The sequence below is a fragment of the Bombyx mandarina genome, chromosome 11 (genome assembly GCF_030267445.1).
Source record: "Bombyx mandarina strain Sakado chromosome 11, ASM3026744v2".
Taxonomy (NCBI): Eukaryota; Metazoa; Arthropoda; class Insecta; order Lepidoptera; family Bombycidae; genus Bombyx; species Bombyx mandarina.
The window spans coordinates 4,207,475-4,224,915 of NC_143218.1; the positions used below are offsets into that span (position 1 = coordinate 4,207,475).

Consider the following 17,441-nt stretch of genomic DNA (forward strand, 5'->3'; position numbering starts at 1 on the left):
TTTAACTAGCCATGCAAATTAAAATGGTCTTAGTGAAGTCAAATACTTTCCTGCATTCGCTTGTTATAACTACAGAGGCCATTTCAGGCGATAAAAAAATTGTTACGTACGCCAGTATTGATTTTTAGTTAAAAAAATTGTACCTAGTTTTCGCGGTCATTTTATACAATCAGCTGTTCGTGTTGTTTTCTTCTTTTTATGGCCTGGTAACTAAAAGCTTTAGGTAATGTCTTATTTTAATTTATATTCATAATTTCATGAAAAATGATAATATGGAGTGAAATTAAATAAAGATGATTAATTTGAGACATTAATCAACTGGGATGAAATATAATCTCAGTAAAATGGTCATTTACTGAGATTTTTTCAGTAGACTTTTGGAGGATCCCGATAAGTTACGTCCAGCGGCTTTGTTTCATTTTCCCATATTTGTGCACTTTCACAGATATTAAACAGTTAATAAACCACCGTTATTACATATTTAAACCTGAAGAAACACTAAATAGACAAAATAAAACAAATCACACAACTTCACTCCTCGCGTTCCCGCCAAAAAGTCCCAATTCTGCATAGAATAACTTTTATCACAGATTAGTTCAATATAGTGCGCAGATGAAACCTATTACATGAGTCGACTATTATCAAAGCCGGCAATCTGACAAATATATTAAGTGTATAATCTATGAATCTGACTTTTGGATAATTATTGGTAAATCAGAAAAACGAATTATTGACTTTGTATTCCATTGGCAGTCACAAAACTCTTCGGAACGACATCTTAGATGTTAACAGGTTAACTATTAACCTTTATTTAATGCAGGTTTTGAACCGTATTCTTTGAAGGAGACGATTATATTCAAATCAATCTGTATTGACATATCAATAACATTTTTTTGTCCAAATGCACAGATTGCCACCTTTGTTAATAGACGACTCACATTTAGTAATCAACAATTTATCAATGTATAGGTAATAAATGAATTTGTACATTTTTTTTGTAAATAAACCTTACGAAAGTAAGAATGTACAATGGATGGAGTGTATGAATGACGATATGAGAGAGAGAGAGGAGTGAGTATTGAGATGACGGCTGATAGAAGAGAATGGAAGAGAAAAAAATGTTGTGCCGACCCCACCTAGTGGGATAAGGTGGAGAAAAAGAGGAAGAGAAAGTAAGAATGTACAAACTTATTTAACTTAGTAAATCGTTTGTTATTTTAAGAGAATCGTGTTTGTATTGATTATTGCATGTTTTGTGTTGAAAAATAAAAGTATTTGTAAATATTGTATAACTCTTTTTATTATTTGGTAATACGAATAACACTTAAGTTGTCCGTAGCCAGGAACACTAAAGTCTACGAAACAGAAAAATCTAAAATAAAAATTAATACATAAAAATCTCATTAAACCTTAAACATAAGTTACATTACATTATTACGGATTCTGTATCTTCTAACAGTATAAAATGATATTATTTTCTTTTTATTTGACTTTCATGTAGTAATGATTTTAACTACTTTTTAAGCTATTGCATAGCTTTTATTGCGGCGACCGAATCAAGATTCCGTAACGAAAATAAAAACTAACACCCCCAACTCCGCCTACCATGTAGCTCGCGTTCAACACATTCACACATTGTGCTTGTGTAGTGTTTGTGAATAAGCGCGCGGTGTGACGTCGCACTGCATGCGCATCATGAAAAGTCTGCCCATCTCTCTCTAGCGCGGTCTAGTTTATGAGTGTGAAGGGGACAGTTAATGTTTTGCTTTTGTTAATGTTTATAAATAGATGGTCTTATTTTAATATTGTTTTAATATTAAATTATTATTGTCTAATTATAATTGCATAAGTTGATAAAAAATGCTATGCAACAGCTTTACCGCGGCAGTCCCCGAGTGCCACACATATTAAGGTTTATTTCATGTTCAGATCAAAGTTACCATAGTAAGAACCGCTCGTAGCATGTCTTGCTTCGCTGTTACTTGATACTTATAAAAAGAGCACCGGATGTCATACAAAATGAATGAAAGTCGGAGTTCTTTTGACGTAGAGTTGAGCTATAATGTCCAGCGTTATATAATACCACGGATGGAGATTCATTGAAAGTGCCCTCTGGTTGGTAGATTGATACGTAAAGCCCCCTCTGATTGGTCCGATTATTAAAAGAAAATAAACTCAGAAACCCAACCTACATTTAGGATGAAATTGCTGACAGATGATAGGAGAAAGTAGTAAACTAATCAATCTAAACAAGAATACCGGGATTAATATGTCCATCTCGACATATTTTATGTACAAAAATTTATATTCAACATAAGAGATATTCCTAGTAGTAGTGAATCTAGAATGCTCATGATTATTATAAATAAAGTCGTCGTAGCTTAAAGGATAAGACGTCCGGTGCATTCTTATGTAGCGATGCACCAGTGTGCGAATCCCACCGGCAGGTACCAATTTTTCCAATAAAATACGTACTTAACAATTATTCACGATTGACTTCCACGGTGAAGGAATAACATCGTGTAATCAAAATGAAACCCGCAAAACTTTAACTTGCGTTGTCACTGGTATCCGCATCTTGTGAGTCCGCACGGGTAGGTACCACCAACCTGCCTACTGCATAAAAAAAAAAATTTTTTTGTTGGGGCACCAGTGGATTAGTAAGAAATAGCTTTAAATTCTTATTTGATGTTTCACTTCACCTTTAAGGCTCTCTTACAATAACATCTTAAACTCGCGAGTATTCCTCGTTGAATAGCCTGACTGTCGAATAAAAATATAAACAAGTCCAAATCAATGTTGTTGGAGCGTTTTCAGTGCTATATCAATGAAATAATCAATTCAATAGAAAATTACAACTCGTTTTGTAATACAAATGACCATTCATCTTCATATTCAACTATCGAATCCAAATTCTATGAGAAAAACATCGATAATAGATTAAGTTCTGAGCAGAGCACAGTGAAACTGGACTTTTTGGCGAGAACGCGAGAAGCGAAGTTGTGTGATTTATTTTATTTTGTTTATTTAATGTTTCTTCAGGTTTAAATGTGTAATTATAGGAATATACTTAAATTAAAATAAGACATGACTTAAAGGTTTTAGTTACCAGGTCATATTATCTCTAAAAAAAAAGACCCAAAATTTGACGAAGGGCGAGTAGATCTGAAACTACTCTCGCTGTTTTCTATTAATTTTTTAAGTAAAATGTCTGAAAACGAAGAAAAAACTTCGTTATTACCACATCACGTACAACAAGAATTGTGTACGACACGTTTACCTTATCGGCAAGGAAGAAAACTAACTGCGGTGAAAGTAAATACAAAATAGTTGTTTTTATCTAAACAATTCTAAGATAATTTATTAATAATTCTAATAAGAAATCTAATTAATATCATTAATTTACACCGTAGAACAAGCATGTATTTTCGTTTAGCAGTTGTTTCTGTGTTTTAACACAATTATTTGCAAACAGGTCTACACTGTCAACCATGAATCAACTCATCTCTTAATCTTCGGTGTTCCATCAATAAATTTGAGACAAGAAACCAAGTCATTAGTGCAGCGGTATGGTGCCATCAAAAAGTTCAACCTAACCAAAGAATATGAATGCGAGATATTCACCGAAGCATACCACATTCAGTACGAGAAGATACAATCCGCGCGAATAGCAAAGAAGTACTTAGACTGCAAAAACTACTACGGAGGGGTCCTGCACGTGTGCTACGCTCCAGAAATGGAAACGGTCAACGAACTAAAAGATAAACTAATGGAACGCAGGAAAGACGTGTTCTACAGATTGCACAAGAACAAAAAAGATTTATCCTTTAGCAAAAAAACAGTTGTTAATGAAATTGACGACGTAACCCAAGAAAAAGTCGTGGAGAAAGCTAAATTGAATATGGGCAATTTTAACCTTATACATTCTAATAAAAGGAAGACGAATAATAGTCATTTAGTTAATAAAAGACTTAGAAATAGCCATCATTTAACAGATTATACAAAAATCAATCCAAAAATAGATGTTTTAGAAAACAATGTCACAATACAAAATAGCCCTAAAATTGAATTAAAACACAAAGATAATGTCGAACTACAAAAAAGATTGAAGACTGATATTGACATTGTCGATTGTACTAGTACAGAGAGAGAAACGATTACTAACATTAATGAAGCATTGAATTACAATAAATTCGGAAATGAAATAATTAGGAATGTCATTAATAAACCTCCTAATAAAATTATATTTAGTTTTAATAAAAACAGCTAATGAAATTTGAGGTTTTCATTTATTGACTGATATGCTGGATGAATACAATGATTCTATAGTTACAAGGACACAATACTTTAGTGACGAGAACTTAAAGCTTAAAAAGCATAAATATATTCATCCACAGTGTTTTCAGAGAATATTTTTGCCACGTACCATCCGGCTTTGGAATGAGCTCTCCTCTACTGTGTTTCTCGAGGGCTATGACATGTCTTTCTTCAAACAAGGCTTGTGGGGAGTACTTAACGGTAGGCAGCAGTAGTAGGTAGTAGGCAGAAACAGGATTGGATAATGGAGAGAAATCATGTGTACAGGCCGCGTGGCGAACCCTACACTCATAGGTCATGACAAAATACAACAACACTAAGCAGGTTTTTTTTTTCCTACCTAAGTTGATATCCTTGAGAGGCTATATCAGTGCCGCCTTAACTAGTAGGTGAGCTCACGGGGCTCAAACCTGATGACTGTGCTAACACGAACCCTAAGCAAGAGCCGTGCTTCGCAGAATCTACCACCGGATCAGAAACGCGACCCACAGAAGATCCGGCGAGAAACTCAGTGGGCAGCCTACCTGGTGTGAATACTGGAGCCCATAGAGATCTAGAAAGTAAATGCTGCCACCCACCTTGAGATATGAGTTCTAAGGTCTCAGTACAGTTACAACAGCTACCTCACCCTTCAAACCGAAATGCATTACTGCTGCATGGCAGAAATAGGCAGGGTGGTGGTACCTACCCGTGCAGACTCACGAGAGGAGGTAATTACGCAAGTTATAATTTTTCAAGGTTTGGTTTTTACTACACGTTATGTTATTTTTCACAGTGGAAGTCAATCGTGAACAATTGTAAGTACATAATTCATTAGAAAAATCGGTATCCGCCTGCGGGATTCGAGCACTGGTGCCTCTCTAGATACGAATGCACCAGACGTCTTATGCTTTAGGCCACGACGACTTTCTGATATTCCACTCACAAATAAATAAAACGCACTGCTAACCTTAATGAAACAAATTTAATAAACCATTACGTTACAAGATGTAGGTACTTAACATTAAAATATTAACTAATTTCATTTTTTTACAGTTCAGGCAGCACACCTAATATTTCTTAGTCCATTTTGGCGAAAAAACGGTCAAAAAAAGTCCCCAGAAATTTGACTTTTAATTGACCGATGTAAAGAAAGACAACAAAAGCCAAATTAACATAAAGTAAACAAGTATCTCTCTTAGTTAATCGTTTGATTTATGGGAGGTAGAAGTAAGGAGTATCAGTGTACTAAAAAGTGTCCGCTCAAAGGGAGTCAATTAAAGTGGCGCCACAGTAGCAAGTGGAAGGAATTTAAAAGCAGCGCGATTATCTATTAGAGCATACACTAAATTAAAACTGTAAGAAACACTTTCTACATGAAGTGATACAAATAAATAGTTAAGATTTTAAACACAACAATTTTTTAGTTACACAAATGACGAATAATATTAAGTTTTTCAACCCGGCACACTTCACACCGTTCAAAACTGCTATATTCACATCATTCCCACTAGCGCTATTTCGGTGAGTCTTCCAACAACAACTCGCTGTTAACAGGCGGACTTCAACTTGTCCCCTATGCCCGTAAACAAGATGGCGCTCCTCACATCTACCCTCCATAAACAAAAGTAAATATCTCTTACTTATTCGTTTAATTATAAACCTCTCAGCCTGTTTCTGCAAACGGCGACAATTAATTCAACCCAAATTGTTATTTACATTGTTAAATGAGTTTACAAATAAAATCAAAGGCATCCATTAAACTTCATATCGAGGAGGGAAATGCTATTTTATTTAAGCAACATTTCGATGTAAGATGTGTTTTATTTGGTATTACCATCAACAGTTCGACGTTTTTAATTGAATTTCAATTTAATTTACCCCATTCAAAGAACATAAGTTTTTTTTTTGTTACGATGTTACGATATAGCTATTGCATAGCTTTTATCGCGGGCTTTGAGAGCGGCGGCCGAATCAAGAATTTCCGAAATAAAACCTAACACCCCTCACTCCGCCTGCCATGTAGCTCGCGTTCAACACATTCACACGTTGCGCTTGTGTAGTGTCTGTGAATAAGCGCGCGGCGTGACGTCGCACTGCATGCGCATCATGAAAAGTCTGCCCATCTCAAAGGGGACAGTTAATGTTTATAAATATAGGGTGGTCTTATTTTATTATTGTTTTATTATTAAATTATAATTGCATAAGTTGATAAAAAAAAAGATATGCAATAGCTTTACCGCGGCAGTCCCCGAGTGCCACACGTGGTTTTTCCAAATTTTAAACCTTTAAATGTCTCTGTTCTAAAGGCGCAAAAATATCACTTAAATCAAATAGTCATTCACTCCTCGACATATACTCACGTACCTACGGCGACAAATAAAACGAATTAACCTTAAAATTAAAACTGTTATTTATTTACTAACTACAAATAATCAAGTGAAGTCGACATGTACACAAGTCCCGGAGTAGTCTGGCCGCAGGTTGCTGGGCACAGGACCTGCCATTCAACTCTGCTCACATCACGTGCCATGCAAAAATGCTGTTATTTCAAGAATATTATCTATGGCAAGGATGAGCAACACGCGGCCCGCGACTTTTTGGCGGGAACGCGAGGAGTGAAGTTGTGTGATTTGTTTTATTTTGTCTATTTAGTGTTTCTTCAGGTTTAAATGTGTAATAATGGTGGTTTATTAACTGTTTACTATCTGTGAAAGTGCACAAATGTGGGAAAATGAAACAAAGCTGCTGGACGTAACTTCTCGGGTTCCTCCAAAAAGTCCACTGAAAAAATCTCAGTAAATGACCACCATTTTACTGCGATTATATTTCATCCCATATCATCTCATTTCATTAAATTTCATCCCAGTTGATTAATGTCTCAAATTAATCATCTTCATTTCATTTCACTCCATATTATCATTTTTCATAAAATTAAGAAAATAAAGTAAAATAAGACATGACTTAAAGGTCTTAGTAACCAGGTAATAAAATCTCTTAAAAAAAAAAAACACGCGGCCCGCCAAGATTTTCTAAAATTGTTTTTATTTTATCGACTTTTCTCCATCAATTCGTTTTTCTGCTTTTTTTTTTGTTTTTTTTTTAATAAAGAAATAAAGTTTCGTAAATTATTAATAAAAGTTAATAAATGTGCGCCAAAAAAAATTAAATTGGCCCATTGATTAAAAAGGTTGCTCGGCCCTGATCTATGGCATTTCAATGTTTTCTCCCAGGACTCTGTCGCATGTCTTCGTTTGAGAACAAGTTTCCCTTACATCCCAAAATTGGTATACCTAATAACATTTACTTAGAACTCGACTTTTATTCTCCCAAACAATTTTCACTCGCTCTGTCATTTTCTAACCTTAAAAAATATTTGGACATTTCATATTATCATACAATTCGAGTGACAACGAGAGCCTTATGTCGGAAAAAAGCGGTACTAACACACAGTCCGACAATGAAAATCGAGGTTTTGTGGCAAGTAGCATCCGTGAGTAAGGTTCAGCAAGGATCCAGGAGTTGCAGAGGTGCGATCAAGCACAACTCAACTCAATACAATGCGTAATGATAACAGTAAGTTTCAACAATATAAAAAAACAGTTCTTCTCAGGACGGAGGCTAGTTCTTGTGAATTAGCGGTAGTTCTTTTGACGTTCAACAAGTATGTACTTTCATTTACGTTGAATATTTTTTATTTTTATTTGATTTGATCTATTTAAGCAAAATAAAATGAGAATAATAATAATATCAATGCTATCAAAGTGCATTGACCCTTAGAGCGCGAACTGTCGATAGATCGACTAACACGTATAAAGTGCGTAGCGTCGGAATACCGACTATTTGCTTGTTGAGTTTGTTAATAAGTCTTAGCGCACGCGTGCATAGCGTTAGTAATAAGTAACAATTATAAATAACCATTCAAAATTATTTCGCTGTGGAATTAGTAACATTTCTTTCTTACTGGTGGTAGGACCTTTTGTGAGACCACATGGATAGGTACCACCACCCCGCCTATTTCTGCCATGAAGCAGTAATGCGTTTCGGTTTGAAGGGTGGGGCAGTCGTTTTAACTATACTTGAGACCTTAGAACTTATATCTCAAGGTGGATGGCGTGTCTCCGTTGCAGAAGTCTATGGGCTCCAGTAACCACTTAACACCAGGTGGGCTGTGAGCTCGTCTACCCATCTAAGCAATAAAAAAAAACATCAGGTGGGCCGTGAGCAAGTCGAACCAGCTAAGCAATAACAAAAAGAAGTTTTTTTTAGCACACTGTGGTGTGAGTTCCACACGTTAGCTCTGTGATTTGTTCAAAACAAAAACAGTCCAATATCCTTAAAACTGATACCAACAAACATTGTGTTACTATATAATTATCAACATATCTCTTTTTATTGCCTAGATGGGTGGACGAGCTCACGGCCCACCTGGTGTTAAGTGGTTACTGGAGCTCATAGACATCTACAACGTAAATGCCGCCCCACCTGCCTTGAGATATGAGTTCTAAGTTCCCAGTTTTTACAGTACAACGGCTGCCCCACCCTTCAAACCGAAACGCACTACTGCTTCACCGCAGAAATAGGCAGGATGGTGGTACCTACCCGTGCCAACTCACATGACGTCTTACCGCCAGTACTTACGCAAATTATAATTTTGCAGGTTTGATTTTTATTAAATGATGTTAATCCTTCACCGTGGAAGTCAATCGTGAACATTTGTTGAGTACGTATTTCATTAGAAAAATTGGTACCCGCCTGCGGGATTCGAACACCGGTGCATCGCTACACACGAATGCACCGAACGTCTTATCCTTTAGGCCACGACGACTTCATAAGACTATATACTCACAAAGTGCCTATTAAACACCACAAAAATAGCTACATGAGACACTATTCAATACTCACACGAGTAGAGGATATGCGAGCTTATAAAGTATTACTAAATATATCGAAGGTTGAAAGGCCATTTGATTTAAGTGAAATTTTTACAATTTTACAGGAGAGCCATCTAAAGTTTAAAATTAGGAAAACAATTATCATAACAGAAAAAACCTTTTTAGCTACTTAAATGGAGTAAACATAATTGAAAATTCAATTAAAAACATCGAACTGTTGATATTAATCACTACATAGTATAAAACAAAGTCGCTTTCTCTGTCCCTATGTATCCTTAAATCTTTAAAACTACGCAACGGATTTTGATGAGGTTTTTTTTAATAGATAGAGTGATTGAATAGGAAGGTTTATATGTATAATAACATCCATTAAATAGAGGAGAAATCAATAATAAATTACAGTTTCCGAAGCGAAGCGTGAACGGGTCACTAATATCAAATAAAACGAACCTTTAATTACAAAGATTAATGTCGCTTAAACAAAATGGTCTTTCACCCATCAATTTATATATTTGTGTTCCTATTGGACTGGCAGCAAACAACATGTAAGTACAACCGATTCTCACACTAGTCATTGGAAGCCAATGTGAACTCACTTCATAATCAACTAAAATTCATATCCGCGAGTCACACATGAAAAATCATTAAGTGTGCAAAGGGAATTGCCTTCCTGGAACTCTCTTAACTTCTAAAACCTTACCTCTTCTCCTTCATTCTTCCTAACTATTCATCCCACATGATAGCGGGCTCAGCTTTGACATCAATATCAAGAATATAATTATTTTACAATACACCCTAAAAGTTCATTAACTTTTGTATGTAACACATTTATGAGGCTCGAGTAAGATCACAGAATGCAAGCTGTTTTCAACAGGTATCTTCAGCAGTGGAGTTGTTTCTAATATAATAGTTTTAATGGGACAATCTCAATCTTCAGGCTTGAAGTGCCATCGGCAGTTTAAGTTAGTCTCGTCTTCTGTCACATGCAAACCTCTTGCCCTTCATCCAACTCCTCAACTTCGATCTTCACTATGGACAGGTTGACCCCGGTATTCTCACATGACACTATATGCTCATGCAACTCCTGATCATTAGTAAAACATGTACCGCACTTCAGACACTTAGATACTGGCACCTCTTCAGTTTTAGGTTTTTTCTTATTGTGAACTTTCCTCGTGTGCTTGCTCAGATCCACCTGCCTTTTAAAGGACTTGCCGCAGATCACACAGTGAAACTGTCTGACTTTAACGTGTATTTGCTTGTGCGAGGCTAGATATCGTTTCGACGCAAACTCCCGGTTGCATATGTCACAAGTTGCTTTACCGTCCTTCGGATGGACGGTGTTCATGTGAATGCGCAAGTGCATCGAGCATTTAAATATCTTCTGGCACATGTCGCACTGCTTGGCCGCTTCTGGCGGGGCGTGGGTCACTCGCATGTGGCTCTCCAGGTTGGCGGCAGATTTAAAGGTCTTATTGCAGATCTCACAGGTTGCAGTTTCGATGGGATGCACCATTTCCAGATGCCTCCTCATCACATAGTATTCCGTGAACTTTTTTGAACAAATTGGGCAGGTTTTCGAGTTTTGTTGGACTTCAGAATGTGTTTGCTCCAAGTGCCAATAAAGCGCTGTGTTTGTTGTGAACTTTCTGTCGCATATCATGCACGGTAAGGTACCGACCTTCATCTGCTTAGCGGCAGGTCTGCCGTCCTTGTGCACGCATCGCATATGACGGAGCCACGATTTCTTCGATGCCAGTGTCCTATGGCATATTTCGCAGGTCATCTCGCGACTGGCGCCGTGTACGTTCCAGGTATGCTTCTTGTATACGGGAAAAGTAGGAAACTCCTTCCCGCAGTCCTCGCACACATATGTTTTTCCCTCTTCCGGATGGCTCCACAGCATGTGCCTTCGGAGCAGCATCTTGCTTTTATATTCTTTATCGCATTGAGGACATTTCGCTGCTTCGCCAGGATTGTGTACATTACGGTTGTGCACTCTTAGTTTGTACTTTTTAGCAAATGATTTATTGCAAATTGGGCAAGTCACCCTTTCTTCGGGCTTGGAGTGAGCATAGAACTTATGGTTGCTCAGTTTCTTTTTATTGGCGAATTCTTTACCGCACAAGTCGCAGGCTTTCGCTTCGCCCTCGGCCACGTGGACGCTATCGACGTGGGATTTCAAGTGAGCATACGATTTAAAGTTCCTATTACACTGCGGACATTCCACGGCGTTCTCAGTGTGCAAATGCGTCACGTGACTTTTCATGTTGGCCTGATTTTTGAACGTCTTAGGGCATAACGGACATTTCACTCTATCTTCCTTTTTGATCTTTTTCTTAGATTCATCAGCATCTTCGGACTCTTCGGGCTCATGTTTCACGTCAGTTTCCAATTTAATTTCAGTGTTCAACGAATTAGCCGTAAAATAATATGCCATATTGTTTATTATTTGTTGGGAGTATTGAGGGTAGTTGACGGCATTGTGTCCTGGAGCCGGCTCGCTGTGGTTATGCAGCTGGTCCATATCGCCTTGCTCGAGTACATCCACCGGCTCGCATTTCACAGTTACCACTGGTGTGACTTCCATTTTTTTCTTCTGTAAAATACAAAATTATTGCAACTACATTAAAGAGTTTCAATAAAAATTTTGCAATTTATATTTTACAAGCGGCCCGCTCCGACTCCGCTCGTGTCTTTAACAAAAATTTCAACGATATTTGAAGTTGTTTTATTTTTTTAAATAAAAGAACACTTATTGCGGCATAACTATAATAGTTAGACATATGTTGTCGCGTCATTTTTTGTAAATAATAATGTGCTCTACAAAGTCGTAGTACATTATTTTATTCTACCATCAATATTTTTCGCAGGGAACGTGATGTAAAGAATATTTTAGGTAATTTTTTACACCTTGGGTTACTACATTATTCGAGTATTAGTAAGGATCCATAATTTAAAAAAAAAGTTCAGTAGTTTCGGAGCCTATTCAATACAAACAAACAAATCTTTCCTCTTTAGAATATTAGTATAGAGTATAGATAACCTCATCGGTACAGTGGCAACTAACTATATGCTGCCACTCGCTTTGAGATGTGAGGTCGAGTCTTAATTTATCGTTTAGCACAAGGTGTCCTACCCTTCAAACTGTGGGCTGGTAATTCCTATCCATACGGCATCACAAGACACTTTAAAAACTCCCACTAGATTACAAAAAAAATACAGGTTTGATTGACGAAGCAGGTAGAATATTTCTCAACATAAAATTATAGTTTGGTTTATTATGAGGATTTATTTATCTTTGGTTTGATCTTGTCCTCTTATAATTTAGGCACCAATCAAACCTGATCCAAAGGTAATTAATTCATCTTACGAGGGCGGGATCATAAGTAACTAGCCTCTGTTATTTAAAAAGATTTTTTAAATAACAGAGATTATTAAGATTTTTTGTCATTTGAAAATATATTTCGTCAAAGGTTTTCAAAATGGATAAAATTGAACAAAGAGCGGTGATAAAGTTTCTTCATATGAAGGGCATGAAGGGGAAAGATATCTATGAAGTTAAAGAATGTTTTGGGTAAATGTGCTCCTTCTTATGCCACAGTAAAAAACTGGGTGGATGAGTTTAAACGCGGTCGTACATGTGTCCAAGATGAAGCCCGCCCCGGACGTCCAAAAAGCGTCACGACTCCGGAAATGATCGTGAAAGAACATGCTATGGTTTTAACAGATAGACGATTGAAGTTATCTAAAACAGCTGACACTACGGGTATCTCAAAAGAACGGGTACATCATATCCTAATAGAGGAATTAAATATGACAAAGTCATCGGCCCGTTGGCTGCCGCGATTGCTTACGCACGATCAAACAAGGATTCGGGTGCAACACTCAAAAGAATGTCTGGACCGTTTTAGAGTAATGAAGCCCATCTTTTACGTCGATTTGTGACAACAGATGAAACATGGGTTCATTATTACACGCCAGAATCAAAATTCAATCAAAACCGTGGACGCAATCGGGATGCCCGGCTCCAAAAAAAGCCATGGCTGTAAAGTCGGCTGGAAAAGTGATGGCTTCCGTCTTTTGGGATGCAGATAGGATCTTGATGAGGTTACCTTCCTAATGGTAAAAAAATTCATGGGAATACTACGCTAATCTTCTAGATAATTTTCATCAATATATTCAGCAAAAACGACCAGGTTTGGCGAAAAAAAATCATCTTCCACCAAGACAACGCTAGGGTTCACACATGTGTTAAAGCTATGGCAAAAATCAACAAATTGAAGTATGATTTGCTGCCCACCCACCTTATTCGCCTGATCTAGCGCCATCAGACTTCCACTTATTCCCTAAGCTCAAAACTTTTGGGCGGACAGAAATTTGCTACAAATGATGAAGTCATAGTTGCTGTAGAGGAGTATTTTGCAGGCCTCGAAAGAAATCATTTTATGGAAGGCATTACTGATTTAGAACGAAGATGGAATAAGTGCGTAGAGGTTCACGGAGACTATGTCGAAAAATAAAATTAATTTTATCACGGAAAGTTAAGTGTTTTATTATTAGGCTAGTTACTTATCATCCCGCCCTTGTAACATATTCCTCTACTTTTTTGCAAGTACATAATTAATCTTTTTGGAACGAAGTTCCTTATGGGACGATGCAGAGGGGGTAACCGGGTAAAAACGTCCGTAAGATTTTTATTAGTAATGCACACAGTGTACGACTTAACTTTGTAATAATGTACAAAATATAATACATTTTTTTATCATTCACTAGCGACCCGCCCTGGCTTCGCTTCGGAAACTGTAATTTATTATTGATTTCTCCACTTTTTAGTGGATGTTATTATACATGTAAATCTTCCTCTTCAATCACTCTATCTATTAAAAAAAAACGCATCAAAATCCGTTGCGTATTTTTAAAGATTTAAGCATACATAGGGATATAGGGACAGAGATAGCGACTTTGTTTTATACTATGTGGTGATTGACCACGATCTCAGAGCGTTGGTTTGCGTAATACACTAACTCTTATGCAAACAACCGTGAATGAAGTGTATCACAATAAGTTCGCACGTTACCGAACGACCGTGGGTTGTTGCGAAACCTCCAGTTTTATTTTCTTTATATCTCGAATAGAACTTAAAATTAATATTTTTATAATAAGGAACTTTTCCTATCCGGTGTCCCACGACACCACACATCTTTTTATTTATTTTTCCGGGCTGGGGGTCATACCTCCTACGAGGTCCCCTGGTGTTCCGGAACACCCCGCTAGGCCAAAACCAGCCTGCCGGGTCGGAATACCGACCGGTTAGCTTTAATGTACATTAAGGGATGATTCAAGCTACACCGTGTCGCGACCGGACCGGACCACTCATTCATGTTACACCGGGCTGTTTGGGTATAAAGAATACACGGCCGTGTCTGCGTTATGTGGATTTTGTCAGCTAGTGATTCCATCTGTCGATAGACTTGACGTTTAAGTAAATATGCAATTTACACAATTTGAATTGGCACTTTATTGCAATTGCCATCGATGATGAAGTATTGGAAAAACGTAGCGAAACTACTAAAAGAAAATTGGGTGTACATCCAATCTGGAGAAAGCGAGAAGCAAAAGGAGAATTTGCTTCACTTTACAAAGAATAAATAGAAGACGAGAGCAAGTTTTCTCATCGTCCATTTTGCTGTTGAGCTGCTCATCTCACTAATATTTGACGTTGACTGCTCTGCGGGCGCCCGCTCATGTTAATGTTAGAACGTGTCGGGGCCAGACCGTGCTGGAGCCGGGAACCAATACCCACCGACATTTCAACGAGATACTGAGACACGGTCAGGCTTGAATCACTTCATACAAAAAGTATACCACAATGTTGGGCCGTGCTCCGGCCGGAGTATTCTCCGGTCGCGACACGGTATAGCGTGAATCATTCTTAAGAATGTAGTTTAATCACTGGGGATATTTGGGAAGATGCGCAGGGTTTGCCGCTTTTCAATATTAATACATATCGTTATGCAGAAAATTCTATTAAGCACGTAAAAGACACTATCCTTAATACTTGGCTATGATCAAAAGACTTTGCATTACTTTTTAATGACAAAATACATTTTTTTATTTTCAGTATTCATGCTGGAACATTATCACAGGCTTTCTTAGTTTCCTACACAGACTCTGACTTGTATATATATATTTGCTTATCTACTTTGGGATCCTCTTTATCGTGAAGACAAAAACCCAAGTCAAACAAACTGCCAGACATTAAGATAGTATTCATTTGCACAGTGTGAAATAAAACATAAAAATTAGGAATATTTCTATTTCTAAACTAAACGGGAGTTAGCACAATATTGAAATGTTTATGAAAGTCACCTTAGTCTGTAGTTATGTAGCCACTAGAATGGTATTCCAAATGCCCAAAATAATATTGAGGGGTGAAAGGAAATTTATTTAAGCAATATATAATATATAATTAAACCTTTCACCTGTCGATATAATAACAATAAAAAAAACAGAGAGATGAAAGTGTAAAATTAGTTTTAATTATGACCACGACCCACAAAACTGAACAAATACAGTGTACATAATATATTATATAGTTTTGCTGCCCTCGTAGGAACTGTGGCCCACAATCAAATCAGCAATTTTAAAAACAGAATAATGTCCAATTTGTCAGTTGTTATTGCCACTTTAATAATTTCTAAAATATATATGTGTGTAATATAAGTAATATATTTAGAAATTTCAAGTTATTGTCTTCTCTTGATACAAGCATGTAGACAAATTGTCGCATAATGGTCGATTCTTAAGAATTTTGTGTTATGCGTTTTTTTTATTGGTTCTTTAGGGAGACCAGCATCCGGCCCGTCTGATGGTAAGTGGTCGATGTCGCCCATGGGCATCAGTAACGCCAGGAGCACAGCAAAGCTGCTAACTACTGTTTTGTGTTATATGGAAGTTTGTTCAACTTGTAAAGTTTATTTGGGCAGTGTAATCGGGTAGGCCATGGCCGCGCGACATTGCGTAGTTTACTTCTTCATAAATTATATTTGATTTTGGTAATAATCTATCGTTCAGAGGTTATTGCAAACAAAAACATTGTTAGGCCAATGTTATTGTTTGTTGTGAGACGCGAAATCTTTTAAACACTTGATTTATTAGAAAGAAGTTAGCCAAAATATAAAGCTGTTTGATCGCGCCCGTGTGCGACTTCGGCGAGGACATTTTTCTGTATATATATTTTTTCAATAGTTAGTGGGAGTTGACTATAATCGCTCAAAGATATGCTAAAATGATTTTCCTTTTGATATTTAATTTCTTTCAGACATTTGTCTTCCACTTACGAGCAGGTGTTCTAACACCTGTCATTTTAAGATGCATTTTTCGTTAGTAATCAGATAAAAATGTAAATCAAACGATAAAGGAAACGATTATAAACTTATCATTTACGTACTCCTTCGTTTATTTAGACTGAAAAACTTGTGAATAAAACAATTTTCGTTCTTAAAGGGCAGCTTACTATCAACAGTGGCACTGCCTGCCATTTTGTTAATAAACTTTTTGCTTGACATGAAATATTTTATGTGATTGAAGGGCTTTTAACTCACCTATAGCATGATATTACTCCTAAAAGATTAACTAACTTATTTTTATGTTAATTTTATATGAATCTATTGTTTATTTTACGAAAAAAACATGTAAAATTCACTTTATTCACTAAACATTGACACAATATGTACACTGAAAACAGAAATCAAAATCATGACAGAAAAAAAAGGAAAGCGGCGAAGCCTTCATACTTGAAGGCAGTCCAAATTCGAAAAGTTAAAACCATAGATAGAAGTAAAACGTATTAAATCGATTCTATAAGATCATCTTTAGTCGATTCTTTTGCTAAAATCAATTTCGGACTGGAGCTGTATGTGGGAATTAATCGGAAAATATCTTGAAATAAAAACATACGTATGGTGCTTAAAGGTATTTTTTGATTTAAGCTAAGGTTTTTTTTTATTTAATTACGGTAACTTCAACTAATCCCTTTTCATTGTTTTAGTTTTTATTTAAAATAAAGCTAGTTATTTTAATAATGCTCAAAGTAAAGAAAGACCCTTGGAATTATGACATTTTAACTTTGGACTTTAGACTACAGCTAATGTAAAATTTGAATTTTAAATTATACTTGTACGTAGCATATTTCAATATGTCCCGCATAACTATAGGTCCTTTTTTGATAATAGTAGTTTGGCATAG

General features: G+C 36.6%; 2 protein-coding genes across 2 annotated transcripts; one reads left to right on the plus strand and one right to left on the minus strand.

Moving 5' to 3' along the window:
• The first annotated feature begins 2,991 nt into the window (after positions 1-2,991).
• LOC114244401 (RNA-binding protein 48) lies at positions 2,992-4,275 on the plus strand. The gene is made up of 2 exons (XM_028176195.2): positions 2,992-3,315; positions 3,476-4,275. The coding sequence occupies exons 1-2, from the start codon at positions 3,208-3,210 to the stop codon at positions 4,268-4,270; spliced, it is 903 nt and encodes a 300-aa protein (XP_028031996.2). The 5' UTR covers positions 2,992-3,207; the 3' UTR covers positions 4,271-4,275.
• A 4,777-nt stretch (positions 4,276-9,052) lies between these two features.
• Positions 9,053-17,009, minus strand: LOC114244434 (uncharacterized). Its single transcript, XM_028176244.2, has 2 exons — positions 16,799-17,009; positions 9,053-11,790 (listed from the first exon to the last, which is right to left on the minus strand). Exon 2 carries the CDS (start codon positions 11,779-11,781, stop codon positions 10,171-10,173), a length of 1,611 nt encoding a protein of 536 aa, XP_028032045.2. The 5' UTR covers positions 11,782-11,790; positions 16,799-17,009; the 3' UTR covers positions 9,053-10,170.
• Between the last annotated feature and the right edge of the window lie 432 nt (positions 17,010-17,441).

Excerpts from the sequence above, each read along its gene's own strand:
- LOC114244401 (XM_028176195.2), top strand. The coding sequence starts at position 3,208 with ATGTCTGAAAACGAAGAAAAAACTTCGTTATTACCACATCACGTACAA. Across the intron at positions 3,316-3,475 it reads GAAAACTAACTGCGGTGAAA|GTCTACACTGTCAACCATGA; the intron begins GTAAATACAAAA and ends ATTTGCAAACAG.
- LOC114244434 (XM_028176244.2), bottom strand. The coding sequence starts at position 11,781 with ATGGAAGTCACACCAGTGGTAACTGTGAAATGCGAGCCGGTGGATGTA.